Source organism: Thermobia domestica, chromosome 14 (assembly GCF_964235325.1).
Source record: "Thermobia domestica chromosome 14, izTheDome1.hap1.1, whole genome shotgun sequence".
Taxonomy (NCBI): Eukaryota; Metazoa; Arthropoda; class Insecta; order Zygentoma; family Lepismatidae; genus Thermobia; species Thermobia domestica.
This window is the reverse complement of record NC_137467.1, coordinates 1,558,519-1,576,831: the sequence shown is the minus strand read 5'-3', so window position 1 is coordinate 1,576,831 and position 18,313 is coordinate 1,558,519. Positions and strand designations below refer to the sequence as shown.

The 18,313-nt window shown below is 39.4% G+C and overlaps 1 protein-coding gene across 1 annotated transcript in view; it reads right to left on the bottom strand.

Moving 5' to 3' along the window:
• LOC145670548 (uncharacterized) overlaps window positions 1-18,313 on the bottom strand; it is an 85,848-nt gene that overhangs the window by 16,636 nt on the left and 50,899 nt on the right. The window contains exon 2 of the mRNA XM_081739354.1: window positions 1,965-2,129. Coding sequence (XP_081595480.1) covers window positions 1,965-2,129 — 165 coding nt within the window. The remainder of the gene's footprint in view (window positions 1-1,964; window positions 2,130-18,313) is intronic.

Genomic DNA, 18,313 nt, shown 5'->3' with positions numbered 1-18,313 from the left:
TACGTGATCGGTTAGCGTACCCCTGTGAGTTATTACACTGTAACCTAGCAATGTTAACCTGTAACGCAAGGTTACGATCACCTTCTCTCGTTAACCTTTTTGGCTTGGCTGCTGGGACACACGACTCTGTTGTCTATATATTGACAAACTAACTTGGTTACTGTCCACCTTTTTCTTGTTTACTAGTAACCTTTCTTTTTTTTCCGTGTAACAGGTACACAACTACACATTGATAATTACGTCTGCGATGCAGTTATAAAATACTAGAACAATCTTTTTTACACAAGTAACTCCCTCATTGTTATCAGTTGCACGTTAAAATAATAGTTTTTTTTTTTTTTTTTTTAAGAAAATCCTTGCACTTAACATCCATTAAACTTACAATCTTAAACATTAATACACTTCTTCTCTCACAAATTCATCCTTGGGAACCTTGAAAACGTACCTGTTTCAAAGCACTCGTCACGGGATCTTGCACTTTTTAAAGCTCTAAAATGGAATTCTAACAGGTTGGGTGTGCGCCTTAAAAAGGCCCTTGGAAAATACGTGGAGTAGAGAGGTTGGGTCAACTTCGCTGAAGCTTTTTGAAAGACTCTCATTCCACTATTTCATTCATTTCTCATCACTATCTCCTTTAGTCTGGCAGGCATAACCGTGAAACGTAAAATTCAAAGATTTCAATAGCATTGCAGTCTGGTGTTAGCGATCTCCGGACGTTCACAGCAACTCTGTTACCTCTGACGATATTCAAACATTGTGAACAGTTCCTTTTGAGTGAAAATGAGAACAAGTTATGATTTGTCCTTCGATTGGCTCATTTACGACTTGTTTGGAAGAAGATAAAGACACACCTTAGCATTTCGAAAAAAGACTTATCTTCGGTACACCCTAGTGCATACTCCTGAATTTCCGAAGTCAACGTTGGCTTTACATTTCTTGCTTATTGGCGTCTGTGTAGGCTTTGTTTATTAGACGTTTCAACAGCCAAATTCTTTCGATTATGTGAAATGATTAGCAGCCAAAGACTAACGTCCATTTTTCGGAGGGCCTTTCGGGTCGAGATCTTTAAATGAAAGCTACTTCAGACAAAAGTGATCTCGTTCAGTAATTCCTTTCCCCAGTCGGCACTGCATCCGCGACACCAAAAACTATATTAGTCTTTTTCAAAGGCTGTTCCCTGGAGCAAGTTGGTGTCTTCTCACAATTGAATAAACTGGTTAGAAGTGTAGGTGGTTTCTGCGATGTAATGCGATTTGCATCGCCACTACTCAATGATGCCAGCTAAAGGACAATCTTAAGCGATAATTTGGGTTCAAATGAGGCGGAATTTTCATTAATGCGATGGAAGCGTGCTTTGCTTGCGATTTGGTACCGCCTAAAGCTCACCATATATATTTTATGCGGTGGATTTTGATATTTTATAGAATAAAATTTTCCAGTACTTCCTTATATTTGTATAGATAAAAATTCCTGACCCAAAACCTACATTTCATGACTTTTTCTTGACTTTCATGACCGTTCTCTGATTTCTGACCTTTTCGTGATTTTCGTGACCGATAGACACCTTGTCTTACGGTGGGTCGATTTTAGTAACAGAACATCCATAGTTCTAGCAGTGAAACATAATTCCCAACAATCGCGCACTTACTCATAACAATGAATCACAAATTCTTAATTGTAAAACACATTCTAACAGCGTCAACGATTCTTTAATAGTCACATAATACTCTTGACAATAGTAGACATATACCTAAAACTGACGAAATACTACTCGCTTGTCCAAAATGGTACACACAATGAGTCTGGTAAACATATTCAATATTTCAATTACGTTCAAACTTAAACTGTAAAGCAAGTTCAATATTTTGAGAAAAGTAACTCAATTAAAATGTCTTTAAATGTTCGTAATAAAATATTATTTGTACCCTTTTCTTGGATGTTATTTCTGCGAATTCTAAACTTACAGTAACGGGACCATCTCCGAATCTTCTGAGAACCTTAATGCATCCCTTGATCTTGCCCTCGCATTCATTGAGAAGGAATTCCATATCAATAGAAAGTGTTCTCATGTCCTCGTCATCTACATCACAGTTCTCTAACTTTCCAAGTTTGAGTGTGGCACCATTACACTGAAAAAATAAACATCAAAGTACTTATGTAGATAGAACATGTATTAAATATTATATCTTCAGTACAACAACTTTTCTTAAATATTAATCGATGACAGTTATTACGAAGTTGGTAGTCCGCCTGATTCTCAACAAAACAGCTACGGAAATTTCAAAATCATAATTTTTAGGACCGCTTTAGAAAGGTATAATACAGAATTGTAGGATAGAGTAAGGTAGGTATAAGTAATGTAGGGTAGGGTCGGGTTATCTTAGGGTTAGGGACGTTTGGTGCCATTTTGTTAAAATAAAATATATTGAAATTCGTGATCTCTGCCTAAGGATACCAGCTGGAGTGTACATCTGCGGCTATGTTCTGAACACAAATGCTCTTTAGATTTAAAAAATACAATCATGCGGTAATCTTGCACGAAGTACTTTTCTCTGCTTGCCAAATAGTACATGTTTATAATCGCTTATTAAAAAAATAAACTGAACTTCCGCTCTCTTCACATATTATCAAGCATACAAACGAGCAAATTATCCTTTTCTTCCCGGTAAATTTTCAAAATTTAGCTAAAAACGGACCACCAACTTTGGAACTTAACCCAAATCGACACCAAATTCAATAGTTATCAGAACTTCAATAGTAGTCACTTGCTCTGTGTACATTGAACAATTTAATTAGTAAAACGTACATAGGTGTGCAAAAGTGATGCATATACAAATCGTCAAATCTCACTATAGAGACTGACTGTAAGTGATCATGCCTCTTTCCAAGGGAACCAAGAAAAAATTATTTTTTGTAAAACTAAAAATGAATGTTGTGCAATAGCCACCCAGCTATTAACAGATTAAGAGCCACCTATATCGCTAGAAAAATATCTTCCACGGCCAAAATCTATTTTCTTCATTTCAGATTTCTGTGCTCTAACTAGTAATGTAATCACTTTCAGATAATTCTGTATTATTAATACTATGTAATATTGATACTTTCATGTGATGATACGTTAGTCTCATTCGGCCCCAAACAGAGAAATGTAGGACCACATTGGACACACAATTCCTCAAGTAAACGGTATTTCTCGTACTACCAGACATACTACTATACACTACAATAAATGTTAGAGTAAAAAGTGTAATCGGTGAGTCATCACAGGCTATAAGCTAACGAGAGTTGTGTGAGACCAACCCAAAGGTGGCCATTTTCCACTGGGCTCGCTCGGGCTCGCGCTCACCTGTCTCAGCTGGGCTCGCACTCACTCGGGCTCGCGCTCATCTCTCTGGACTGGGCTCGCACTCACTTGCGCTCGCGCTCACTTCTCTCAACTGAGCTCGCACTCACTCGGGCTCGCGCTCATCTCTCTGGACTGGGCTCGCACTCACTCGCGCTCGCGCTCACCAGTCTCAACTGGACTCGCGATCACTAGCGCTCGCGATCACTTCTCCCAACTGGGCTCGCGATCACTTCTCCCAACTGGGCTCGCGATCACTGGCGCTCGCACTCACTCGGGCTCGCGCTCATGTCTCTCGACTGGGCTCGCACTCACTCGCGCTCGCGATTACTTCTCCCAACTGGGCTCGCACTCACTCGCGCTCGCGCTCACTTCTCCCAACTGGGCTCGCACTCACTCGGGCTCGGGCTCACTTCTGTCCACTGGGCTTGCACTCACCCGGGCCCGCGCTCACTTGTCTCAACTGGACTTGCGATCACTAGCGCTCGCGATCACTTCTCCCAACTGGGCTCGCACTCACTCGCGCTCGCGCTCAGTTCTCCCAACTGGGCTCGCACTCACTCGGGCTCGGGCTCACTTCTGTCCACTGGGCTTGCACTCACCCGGGCTCGCGCTCACTTGTCTCAACTGGACTTGCGATCACTAGCGCTCGCGATCACTTCTCCCAACTGGGCTCGCACTCACTCGCGCTCGCGCTCACTTCTCCCAACTGGGCTCGCACTCACTCGGGCTCGGGCTCACTTCTGTCCACTGGGCTTGCACTCACCCGGGCTCGCGCTCACTTGTCTCAACTGGACTTGCGATCACTCGCGCTCGCGCTCACTTCTCCCAACTGGGCTCGCACTCACTCGGGCTCGGGCTCACTTCTGTCCACTGGGCTTGCACTCACCCGGGCTCGCGCTCACTTGTCTCAACTGGACTTGCGATCACTTAAACTCGCGATCACTTCTTCCAACTGGGCTCGCACTCACTCGGACTCGCGCTCATCTCTCTGGACTGGGCTCGCACTCACTCGCGCTCGCGCTCACCAGTCTCAACTGGACTCGCGATCACTAGCGCTCGCGATCACTTCTCCCAACTGGGCTCGCGATCACTGGCGCTCGCGCTCATCTCTCTCGACTGAGCTCGCACTCACTCGCGCTCGCGCACATCTCTCTCGACTGGGCTCGCGCTCATGTCTCTCGACTGGGCTCGCACTCACTCGCGCTCGCGCTCACTTCTCCCAATTGAGCTCGCACTCACTCGCGCTCGCGCTCACTTCTCCCAACTGGGCTCGCACTCACTCGGGCTCGCGCTCACTTCTGTCCACTGGGCTTGCACTCACCCGGGCTCGCGCTCACTTGTCTCAACTGGACTTGCGATCACTTAAACTCGCGATCATTTCTCCCAACTGGGCTCGCACTCACTCGGACTCGCGCTCATCTCTCTGGACTGGGCTCGCACTCACTCGCGCTCGCGCTCACCAGTCTCAACTGGACTTGCGATCACTAGCGCTCGCGATCACTTCTCCCAACTGGGCTCGCGATCACTGGCGCTCGCGCTCATCTCTCTCGACTGAGCTCGCTCTCACTCGGGCTCGCGATTACTTCTCCCAACTGGGCTCGCACTCACTCGCGCTCGCGCTCACTTCTCCCAACTGGGCTCGCGATCACTGGCGCTCGCACTCATCTCTCTCGACTGAGCTCGCACTCACTCGGGCTCGCGCTCATGTCTCTCGACTGGGCTCGCACTCACTCGCGCTCGCGATTACTTCTCCCAACTGGGCTCGCACTCACTCGCGCTCGCGCTCACTTCTCCCAACTGGGCTCGCACTCACTCGGGCTCGCGCTCACTTCTGTCCACTGGGCTTGCACTTACCCGGGCTCGCGCTCACTTGTCTCAACTGGACTTGCGATCACTTAAACTCGCGATCATTTCTCCCAACTGGGCTCGCACTCACTCGGGCTCGCGCTCATCTCTCTGGACTGGGCTCGCACTCACTCGCGCTCGCGCTCACCAGTCTCAACTGGACTCGCGATCAATAGCGCTCGCGCTCACTTCTCCCAACTGGGCTCGCACTCACTCGGGCTCGCGCTCACTTCTGTCCACTGGGCTTGCACTCACCCGGGCTCACACTCACTTGTCTCAACTGGACTTGCGATCACTTGAACTCGCGATCATTTCTCCCAACTGGGCTCGCATTCACTCGGGCTCGCACTCATCTCTCTCGACTGAGCTCGCACTCACTCACGCTCGCGATTACTTCTCCCAACTGGGCTCGCACTCACTCGCGCTCGCGCTCACTTCTCCCAACTGGGCTCGCACTCACTCGGGCTCGCGCTCACTTCTGTCCACTGGGCTTGCACTCACCCGGGTTCGCGCTCACTTGTCTCAACTGGACTTGCGATCACTTGAACTCGCGATCATTTCTCCCAACTGGGCTCCCGATCACTGGCGCTCGCACTCATCTCTCTCGACTGAGCTCGCACTCACTCGGGCTCGCGCTCATGTCTCTCGACTGGGCTCGCACTCACTCGCGCTCGCGATTACTTCTCCCAACTGGGCTCGCACTCACTCGCGCTCGCGCTCACTTCTCCCAACTGGGCTCGCACTCACTCGGGCTCGCGCTCACTTCTGTCCACTGGGCTTGCACTCACCCGGGCTCGCGCTCACTTGTCTCAACTGGACTTGCGATCACTTAAACTCGCGATCATTTCTCCCAACTGGGCTCGCACTCACTCGCGCTCGCGCTCACTTCTGTCCACTGGGCTTGCACTCACCCGGGCTCGCGCTCACTTGTCTCAACTGGACTTGCGATCACTTGAACTCGCGATCATTTCTCCCAACTGGGCTCGCATTCACTCGGGCTCGCGCTTACTTCTCTCCAATAGGCTTGCGCTCACCCGGGCTCACGCTCACCTGCCTCAATTGGGCTCGCGGGTATATGATGGGTATAAAGAGCTATTAAAATCTAGACTTTGACTAGCAGTAGGCCTAATTCAGTAGAAAATAGAGCTATTAATGCTATATATCAGTTGTCAGATATAAAAATAAAATAATAAAGATGTTTCAGGATTTATTGTATTAAACGTGGGCGGACTTTGAGGAACTTGAAATAAAATGCTCCAGATATTTAAATCTGGGCTTTGATTACTAGTAGGCCTAGTTCCTCAATAGAAAATAGGCTATATGACTAACGTCATATAGGAGTTATCAGACATCAGAATAAAATATTAACAGTGTTGCACATTTCAAGTCTTAAGGCTGTCATCACACTTGCAGACCAATACTCATTAAATGAATTTCTTTCTTATTTACTAAGATCAAAACAACTTATGAATAAAAAAAAGAGCTTAGTGTTAGTAAATACGAAAGAAACTTGTTTGAGTGTTTGTCTGCAATCACGACGGCAGGATTAAGAAGCAAAGCCTATCTGAGTATGATGATTTCGTAAAATTAAAAAAAAAAATCACCAATCCTGTTAGGAAGAAAATTCTTTTACGTAAGTACTCATGCCTTATCATGAAATTATTTTAATGCAGTTGATGAATTGTCAGGCTTATAAGAAAAATTTGGTTCGAAAATTTTCAGGGCCAAAATTAGACTTACTGTCGCCCATGCTTCACACATTAAACTTGCAACATCCCTATTTTATTCTGATATCTGATAGCTGCTATACGACATTAGTAGCTCTACTTTCTACCGAGTTATTTGGCCTATTTGTAATTGTAGTCAAAAGCTAGATTTTAATATCCAGGGCATTTTATTACAAGTTCCTCAAGGTCTGCCCACGTTTAATACAACGCAACTCCGCAACGTCCTTATTATTTTTTTATACCTGATAGATAAGTCATATAAGATAGTAGCTCCATTTTCTGCTTAGGAAACTAACACCTGAATTTCAATATTCGGTGAATTTTATTACAAGTCCTTCAAGGAAGCTTATGCTTGCTATCGGTGAACTTTTGTCAATCACTGTAATATGAGACTGTCAGTGAGCTTATGTCCAACACCCACATTACGCATAGCTATATCTCTTGTTTTTAACTAACACAAAGATTCTTAGGTTTTAATTTTTTATTTATTTATATTTTTGTGAGAAGACAGATTTAGAAGTAAAATTAGAAGTAGAAATTTAGGAAGACATTACAGGTATTCAACATTCGTGAAATTACAGAACTTATAATAACAAGAGCTAAACGTTTCCCGAAAATCTGCTAAACGTTTGGTAAAGGAAGTAACAGGATCTGATATCAATGACTCTTAAGTGTTTGTTAAAACCATTTTATAATAAGACAGCTACCTCTGCGGAAGCTAAAAGCAAATCAAAAGGTAAAAGGTAACTTTCTCTGATGTCTTTATATCGGTTTGAATGTAACACAACGAAATGATAGTACTTCAGAGGGTATTGCAATGTCAATGGTCTCATAGCTCCAGTAATACTTGCAGGCAGTGGCGGCTAATGTTAGTGTTGCAGCGTTGCGCAACGACCAAAGTATTTCAAGAAAGAAAAATATTATCAATAGTGGTAAAGAAGAGAAAAAATACTTTTTAATACTTGCATATATACACTTTAAATAACATATTTTTGATTTCTGTAACTGTCCGTTCCGTTAATCCGTTTTAAAAAGCGAAAAATAACCCGTCACAGAGTCTCTAACTTATATTGTCTTGCAGCGAGCATACAGTGACCAGATTCCTTCAACGCGGGAATTGGAGCAAATGTTAAGTCTCCTTTCCCCTATCTCAGAAGTTAAAGGGACTGGTCGTTGCAGTGCTTCTGCAACACAGCACGATTTCCAGTGAACGAGAAGGTTTTTCGCGCTAAATAAGATTTCTGAATTTTCTTTCACTAGCAATTAACAAATGGAATTTGTTTTTATGCTTTCATTTTTTAAATTACGGGACCATACTGAAGCAAATCAATATCATGACAATTAAAAAAATGATAGCAGAATTACAAAATAAGAAAGAAAATATCTAGTAGAGGAGAAAACAAATGAAAATAAACCCGCATTTACAAGTTAATTCTTAGCTTATATTGATAATTAAGGCTTCTTTTACAGTAATTTGTGAATCAAATATTAATAAGTCAGTATGTAGAATCGCTCCCCCTTCCTCTGTGGATAGTATTCTAGTATAAACATATTTCCTTTATAAAATAAGTATATTTTATACTCTTGATAATTTCCACATAAAACTGTATGATGGGGAACGCCACATTGAATTTGGGACTAGTTAGCAATGCTCAGGAGCGTAGGCACGAGGGGGGTCCACCGGGTTCGAAACTCCCAAAAATTTCGAAACTTGACTAAACATTTGTAGACTTTCTTAACGAACTATCCTTGTTTAAGAGAGAAACGATTGATGTAGATTAAATATTTTATTTTACGCCTCATCATGTACTCTTCTTTTCTTATAAAAATAATCGTTCTATCATTTTTTCTAAAAATATAGTGACAGTGAGTAAGAATTACTTATCGTCTTTTCGGGTGCAGTATAAGACAGGTTCCATATTATGTAGACGTATTAGACCTCCCTCAAATACTTTGGACCTCTCCCAGTTAACATTTCTGGGTGTAGAACTGGCAGTACTGTTTGTTTTGATGTTCTTTGATTTTTTGGCTTCTGTTACATGCTGATCCATCATCTGGCGAGTTTCGAGGTTTCCTTTCCAGAACATATCACATTGGTAAGCATTGTTTCGCCTCATGTGGAAGTATATTGTGTTCATTGTGTATTGCGTAACAAGCAAGACGGATGATTTGGAATGTAGCTTTTTTCTTTTACGCACATTTGTGTGTGTTGATGTATGAGTATGTGACATTCGGAATTCATATACCAGTACCTATTTTGTATCAGCTGTTTTGGTTTTTAATAATTAGGTTTAATTTTATTGTGTGTGCTTTAATTCTGTAAATAACCTACAAATTCTGAATGAATTGTATACCATGACTTCTGTAAATAACTTACAAAAAACATTGACCAGCTTTCAACTGAGGAAAAATTTGCAATTAAGGCTTAGACAAAACAAGCAAAGGGCAATTCAGGAAAGTGTTAAAAAAATCCAGTTTAAATTTACAGGATATCTTATGGCAGTAGTGTTGTTTGCACCAGATACATTTCCCCAATTTATTTTCAATTTTCTTGGATAAACTGTGAATAAAGTGTGTTCAATGTACATTCTTTTATATCACTAATCTCTGCTACGAACTCTCTTCAGTCAACGCTGAAGAGGAATTCCGATCACTGTCAGGGACTGAGTTTGCTAGAATGAATCGTTCGCAATAATCTAGAAAAAATATTTAGTGAATCTACAAAGCTTTGAAATTAATATTAACTGTACCTATGGCGCCAGCAAAAGACGAAAAGTTTTTTTTTTCCGCATGAGAAAGAATTGAAACTTTCAAGGAATTGAATGACCCAAGAAAGGTTATCACCATTGGTTACGCTTTCCATCGAAAAAGACCTGACAATAAGAATACCAGAGTTCAACCAGCATGTATTAGACAGATTTGCTCCAATCAAAGAGAGGAGAATGAACTTACTAATTAATTAAGGTAATTAATCGGATAAAATATTCTGCATTGTTTTATTTTTTAAAAACAAAATTTTATTTAATTTAACGTGTCACATAGCATTTGATTCTAAATTTATGCTGATTAGTCAATGAGTCAACTTTATATCTTCTGTCTCTTATCGTTCGTCTGCAACACCCGAAACTACAATTTACCGGCCGCCACTGCTTGCAGGAGTTCCGGCCTATCCTACAGGGATGTGCTAATCAATGCACTAAAAATTAGAGATTTTTGAGAAATGTTGGTAGTGTATACCTCCAGAGCAATAACTTTTATATATAGAGAAAAGGAAAAGTAGAAAAATATTTTCTAATTTTTTTAAAAATTTACTTTTAATCGGAGGGGGCTTGTAAGAGAAGTAACACCGATAAAAATTAAAAGACTTTTTGTTGCTTCAAACTAAAAGAAGAAAACTTCCCTACTATACTAATTGTTGTATACAACAATCAGGGCCGGACTTCAGCGGATTGGACCGATTGTTCCCAGTTGGGTCCCGCGCTAGAGTGTAATCTACTATTCAGTGCCGTCTTAGCAGCATAATGTTCCCCTGTGGAAACCAGTGTGGCTCCTATGACTAAATTCTGCAAGTAATACATGCAATTAATACATTCTGCTCGCGGGTCCCTCTGCCAAGTGATCATCACACTGTTAGATGGCTCTGTTACTCTTGGCTTGTGAAATACAATAACATATTGTAATACATGTACATCCATGAACATAAACAAGGGAGCGTATAGCCTGTTGGCCTCTATCTAGAATTTGAGGGAGTGAATAGTTTGTATTAACAAGCAACCAATATTTTCTAAGGTTAATTCTGGAGTAGTTTCTTTATTTCTTTACTTTTCCAACTTCCGATGAAAACATAGGCCTATTAAGTGATATGACACCTCAATGAATACCAGGATGATATAGTCTTAATTAGATTTCTTTACTTGTTTTTCTGGAACCGGGAGTCCCACAATAGTGTTCCCATTCGGGCCTGCATCTTCTAAGTCCATTTGATTACTTTTTCCCCTTACTTTGAAGCAAGAAAACTTTAATTTTTTAACTTTGTGACTTCCCTCAGGAGCAACCACTACTTTTAATTCTGTATTTGAAAGGATATTGTCCTGCTAAAATACATTAAATATGAATATTTCTTAATTTAGGCCAAGTTTAAGAATATTAAAGCTGAAAATTTGAAAGTATGCGTTGATTATAGCCTGTATTTTGTTAAAACAACACCAAAAAAAATTAGGAGTTAATGAAAGCTCAATAAAGATGTTTTCGAATGAAATTTACGTCATAACATCAGTTTGAGTCAAGAAGTTATGTGTAATACTTTCGAAAATGGTAAGCATATTGTGGTTCTAGTTTTCAATTCATCTGTACATTTCTTTATGTATATTAAAAACCGGTTCTTTAATGTCGTAACATAACGGAAAAATAGAACTTATATAAAATAAGGTAATATTAAGGACCAGAGATGGTCATCCTCCCTCATTTTGCCCTCATGAGGGCCGCCCTCACCCTCACCTCACCCTCATTTTAGTAGATGAGGGTGAGGGCGTTGGAGGGTGAGGGCGATAAAGTAATTGAGGGTGAGTGTGAGGGAGGGTGAGTGTGAGGGCGTCAATGGAGGGTGAGTGTGAGGGCGGGTGAGTGGAGGGCGTCAATGGAGGGTGAGTGTGAGGGAGGGTGAGTGTGAGGGCGTCAATGGAGGGTGAGTGTGAGGGAGAGTGAGTGTGAGGGCGTCAATGGAGGGTGAGGGTGTCAGTTGAGGGTGAGTGTGAGGGAGGTGAGGGTGAAGGTAAGGGTTCACAAAATTAATTATCTTGCAATTCTTCATTTCTGGAAAATATGTTAGAAAATGTAATGTAGTTTTTTTCTTAGAATTAATCGTCGTTCACAGAAAATCGTCATATCAATATTCTATCAGTTTCATACGCTTTTCATGCGCGAAGACAAGATGTTTCTCATAGCTTTATAACTTTTCTATATTTATATATTTTCACTTTATAGAAACAATAATTACGAAATATATAAAAATATCTACTGCAAGTTTTTGGCTACCGAAAATTTCAAATTTTAACGAAAGTAACTCATTAAAAATACTAGAAGTTCTCAGGAAATTATGTTTTTTTTCATATATTCGTTCAGAAGAGAAACTAATAAATATTCATATATTCATTCATTCTGAAATTGTAACTAAGAAAAAGCTTTATTTCTTCTTCTAAGAGAAAAATATATATATATAAGAAAAGTACAAAGCTGCAAGCCGCAATAAATAACTTTATATTTAATTATCAAATAAAAAGATATTTCCTGCTTTTGGCTATATACCTACTTTTAGATTTCCAAACTACGCTATGCATATGAAAGGGAAGTCTTATAGAACGGCTCTGTTCGTCTGTGTGCCTGTCTGTCAACAGGTATCACATCAAAATCGGTAAGAGCTATTGACAAGCGGTTTTCGGGAATCGATCCAGCATCCCAATAATAGGTTGCATCTCCTTCAACAACCTCCTACTTAACAGGTACACTCAAATCACCTTGGCAGTCAATCTGTTAAACCGGAAGTGGTAGAAATCGGAAGTTTCCGGTTTCAAATTAAAGACCACGAGTAAAAAACGGTAATAGCGATCGGCAAACGGTTTTCGGAAATAAGTGGATATGAATGGAACCACCTTAACTCCTGCATTTCTACTAAAACTGGAAGTGGTAGGAATCACTACTACTTCAGGTTTCAATATTTATTTTCATAAACTTAAAAGAGTAAGAGCTATCGACAAACGGTTTTCGGGAATCAATTCTGCATTGCCAGAATAGGTTCCATCTCTTTCAACAATCTTACTTAAACGGGAAGTGGTAGAAGTCGACCATATCTGGTTTCAACAAACATATTCATAACTCATAAACGAATATAAAACATAGCTAGCGATAAAGAGTTTTCAGAAATCGATTTAATTCTTAAGGGGAGAAACCACCTGTACTCCTGTATTTCCACTAAAATCGGAAGTGGTATAAATTCACTACTACTTCTGGTCTCAATATTGATATTCCTAGACCTAAAACGGTAAGTGCTATCGACAAGCGGTTTTCGGGAATCGATTCAGCATCCCAAAAATAGGTTCCATCTCTTTCACCAATCTTCGAGTTAAACCAGAAGCTATGTTGAACCACTTCTGGTTTCAACAATATTGGTCATAACTCAAAAACGGTAAGAGCTATTGAGAAACGGTTTTCGGGAAACGATTCGTCGTTTCAATAATAGGTCTTATCTCCTTCGACAACCTAATATTTAAACCGTAAGTGGTAGAAATAAACTACTTCAGGTTTCTACTATTTCCAGTTCTACTAGTTTGGAAGTTTACCGTAGTTTCATACTGTAGAACGATACTCGCTTGTTCTATCATATAATTCTTGTGTTATCAAATACTAGGTTTATTACCAGGTACTCAGTAATATTTATATATTTTCCCATTACAGTACCTAGAAAGTTGGAAGATTATAATTTGCTGTAATGTCATATTTCTATTCATGGATTCAATCAATATCATGGCTTAATGTGGAGTTAATACTTGATAGTGAATATTTGTTTAGAATGGAAAATTTTCAGAAATGGGAAGTTTTAAGCGGAAAATTTTCCACTTCACATCACTAGGTGCAGGGATGGTTTCAGTAGAGTAATTGTTAATATGTACATTTAATGGACGGAACAATGTAAAGGAGATTCTTTCTTCTAGGGTAGAAAATGTTTTATTTGTAGCTGTACTTTATTTGAAGGAGCGCCAAGTGAACTTTGTGGTGGACAAACACCGTATGTGGTGGTTTTCTCGGGGTTCTTCCGTTCCCTCCCACTTTCTTCATTCCTCCATTTGATTCATTTCTCATCATCATCGTCTCTCTTAGCTTCGGAGCATAATCATGGGACGTTAGACTGAATATTTCATTTCATTTTATTTGAAGAAGAACATTTCTACCCAGCGATTATCTGAAGCAGAGATCTTTGGGTTATCCGGGTTCGATTCCGTACCGGACATAAGTTCCGCGATAGGGAGAAAAGCTCAATTAAATATAAAACATAATTGTATTTATAATGATTTACATATACAATTATAGTCCTAAATTTACACAGTTCAACTTTTTTATTATTATTAAATTAAATATTTCCCTTTGTCTTTCGTGACTGGTGGCTTGTTGGCAGTGGCGTTACTAGGTCTAATTTGGGGTGTTCAAGCCTCCCCAATTTCTTACAAGCCCAGCTAAATTTCACTATGTTACATACTTCTAGAAAAGAGGATACTAAGAAAATCTACCGAATTTGCACCCAAATGCAACAGAAGGTGCACACACACCTTAAAATTCAGCATCTTCACAGAGTAATTGATCGTTGATTATTAATATTCTGTTACTATATGAATAGTCCCCTTAAAATATGAACTATTTCACAGGGCAAATTTTAAATAGGTGACTTTTAAGGTTTGATTACTTTATAAGGTAACTAATATTTTCTTTTTTTACTGTATTCTAATATTATTACGTGCAAATAGGGATGCGCACGAGACAAGATTAGAGGTTGTCTCGCCTCGAAAATATGTTGTGTATAGTGATGCCTCGAAAAATGTATCTTTTTCTGTTGGAAGAACCCTGTCTCGTCTCGAATCTTGTCGAGTTATTTTGAGAAACAATAGCTTTAATTTAATAAAGAATAAAACAAACATGACTATGTTGCTAAAAATGTGCAAGACTGAAAGAGTAACCACAATTCTTTTGCCCCAAATGCTCGCAAATTGTGTTATGTTCTTGATTAAAGATAAACCTAAAATACCGAAACAATGGAATTTTGGAGTGTTGGGAACCTTGGCCCCAAAATGGTTTTTCAGTCCCCTTTTTAAAAATCCTAGTTACGCCACTACTTGTTGAATGCAAACAGTTAATGATCGTACAGTGTAATATGCCATTACAATCTAATGTGATGATGTTTTAATAGGAGGGTGCCCGAAATTTTTTGCACCGACTGTACTTGACGTTTAACAAAAAATTTCTGGCTGTTCATATAATTCGTAATTTTGTTTGTTACTCTATTTCAAATTAACATGGAAAAACTGTAAAAAATTCATTACGGATTATAGTTTTGGGAATCAATATCTTTATTTATATATTAAATTAGTTATAAGTCTTGTATATGGATGTGTAAATGGATTATTGCAATTCTTACGGTGTCAGTGCTATCTGAAAACATAGGTCCACTATTGGACGGAACTTTTCAGATCAAATAACCAATCTAAAATTCGACAGAATTTTCAGGACCACCCCTCACCTCTCTTTTAGATACCTAGGTCCTTCTAAAATCTAGTTTAATCCAGATTTTACCAAATTTTATTCGTTTCAAAGCCCCACCGCCAAAATGCTTTGTTTTGATTGGAGGATAAACCCACGCTATGATATTAGGGCGCGATTATTCCCATTCCCTGCAAGAATTTCACTGAAGACGCCGGACTAAGATCTTCCCAGCTCAGAAAGTCAAAAAGGAGGTAGAAAAGCTGCAAATAAAGGTAACATTTGGATTTTATTAACGTGTAAAATCGTTGGAAGTCTCAAGGAGCCATAGAACTATTAAATTTTCAGAACAAAACTGGACTAAAAAGCTGAAATACTAAGTGCAATATAGTGACGCCATGATTTCATCTACCGATCGCTATGGACAGGATTCAGAAGTAGTGTGATTTCCGTTTTTCTTTTCCTAAAACCGGTTCTGAAGATCAGTGTTTCCCCTGATATTTTCACCTTCCAATTTTCCTGCTAATTGAGGGTTATAAGACCTGTCCATATATAGATTTGTTTATGTAGGTAGCGAGTGATTTTTTTTACATATATGGCGGTATTTAATTTCTTTATAGTTAGGATAGTAATCATAATGCACGTGTAAATTTACAGTAAGGGCTCCTATCTGACTCCCAAATTGGTAGTACGGCTTCCAGCGGGATGAGTTGAACATGTAGTTTGTTCCGGGTTCCTGCCCCTTCAGGGCAGGGGTCCTATTGTTAGTCAACACTTCGATATGTCCCCTCGGGGCATTGATTAAACAGGTTGATTTTAAGAATGTGATTTAGTAAATACAAGGGCCAGTTAGCCCTGTTCCTTTCTTTCCCTTTCCTTTCGAGCCGATTTTAAAATGGTAAAATCTGAATGTTGTCTGTGTATATTTATTAGTATAACATGTATTAATGATAGTGATGATTGGTGTGTATTGGCATGATGTGTCTTGTAGTTTAAGTAGTATGTGTATATTTGTAATGTAGTATCAGTGGTAGTGGTAGTTAAGTGATGAAAGAGTGTGTGAGATAATTAAATACGGACAGTGTAGTATTTACTATGCGATAATTTTTTTTATTATTCCGTCATTAAGTGAACTCATACACAATATTTAAAAGTGAACGTAATATAGTACAATAATTCCGTGTACAAGGTCACATTCAGTTGTTCAAGGGTTGATTATATCGTCGCTAGCCCCTAGTGTCAAAAGTCAGTACTAACCGCCATTCGTATGTCGATGTTCTTAGTGATTTAGTTTCCATGAAATTGACCTTTCTTTTCGAAATAAAACCTAGAAGGTATAATTCACAGCCCATATGGATGTACAGTTAGGTCAAGTGACCTAAAATTAATATATCCTGAAAATTACAACATTCTGCTTAGTCTAGAAATCGAAATATTTAAGTAAATAAACAATACGTAATTTTTTAACAGAAGTCGGGCGATATGATGCTAGTTCTTCGCTTTGAAATTATATTAAATGTTCATTTCTTTCTTTGTGGCTGCAGAATAATTTCATTGTTGTCAGAATTTCGTAAACATTAAATATTATCGCAGATAATTCTATTTTCAGTGAACATACGTAGGATTTTTCTTTCTTTCTTAATAAAGCTACCAGGTATTACATAGTATTGTGCGTGTGGTGAAAGAGTCTTGAGTTCGAGTGAGGTTGTCGTGCGGTGATCGGAATGGGAAATGTTTGTAGTGATTATAGATTTTAAAGTGTTATGATGAAATGTGTATATAGGCTGGGCGTAGATAGAGGAGACAGGGTGTTTGTAAAATATAGCTTCGTAGTAAATGAAAAGAATGATGATATGAATATGATATAAATATTTATATGAATATGAATATGAAAGTATATGAATATTGTAGTAAATGAATATAGAAGATAGGACACCCATATAGTTAAATATATATAGTAGCCCAGTGAATACTTCGCCACGTGTGGATATATATATATATATATATATATATATATATATATATATATATATATATATATATATATTGAATAGATACGTGTAGCTACAAACATCTCGGGTTCTGACCCCTGCACCATAATATCACGCGGACCGGAGGGCGATATATAGTCGGACTATGGTAATACTTTGTAGTTTAATGGGGTTATAGTAATAATCAACCATAGTAATACCATCTGATAGAATGGGTAGCATCATATAATCGCTGACTAGACATATTGAATAATAAATTATGAAAAGACAGTAGTAGTTATACAACAGGGCTGTAGTGAATTATAACTTATTTTCTGGTCGGTTTTAAAAATAGAACACCCTGCTCCGTGAGATTTTTTTTTCTTCACGTCACCTACTCGGGCTAGCTTACAATGTTCATGGAGGCGACAGCTCTGACAGAGTTACAGAATCAAAACAATTAGTTATTAAAATTTATTATACCGTACCCGGGCATCGACCTCTCCCCCCTTGAATATTTTCGTTTTCTTTTCTTAGTTTCCAAACTAGATAGTGATGGAAATTAATCGATGCCTCAGAATTTAGCGCATTCTGCGAAGGGGAGCTATCGGTGAAGTTTGGCAATAGAAATCACCGATCCAAAATCCAGTTTATTTAATATTTTTTTTTATTTTTGCAAAGTATCATTAGGGTTATCTTAGCTATTACTTTTACTCTAGTTTCATTACTGTCCTTGAACCTTCTTAGTTCTTCTGAGGGGTCGAATATTTTTTTTTCTTACTTAGAGATTTCAAAATTGGGGACGCAGTTACCTGGTCCCTTCCCCCTCTCCTTTTATCCTGCTGGTCTGGGCCGGATACGGGGATCGGATTTCAATCTTACAAGCAAATTCATGTGGGATTGGGATCTGATGGACACAGAACTTGCATCCTTGGCAGCAGGACCTCCCTCCTAGTTTACGTATTTAAGTAAACCACCCTCTTTCGGCATATGTGAATATTTTTGGCTATGAGTTGTTATACATTTAAATTCGATCACTCTTCTGTGTAGTGAGTAGTACTTTAATCTTTCTTCTTTTGTTGGCGCCGCTTTCTCTCTCTTGTCTCTTCCTTCATTTCTTCAAGTTTTTTTTAATTTTTCAACTTCCCCCCCCCCCGATTTCGAACTTGTCGCTTACGATT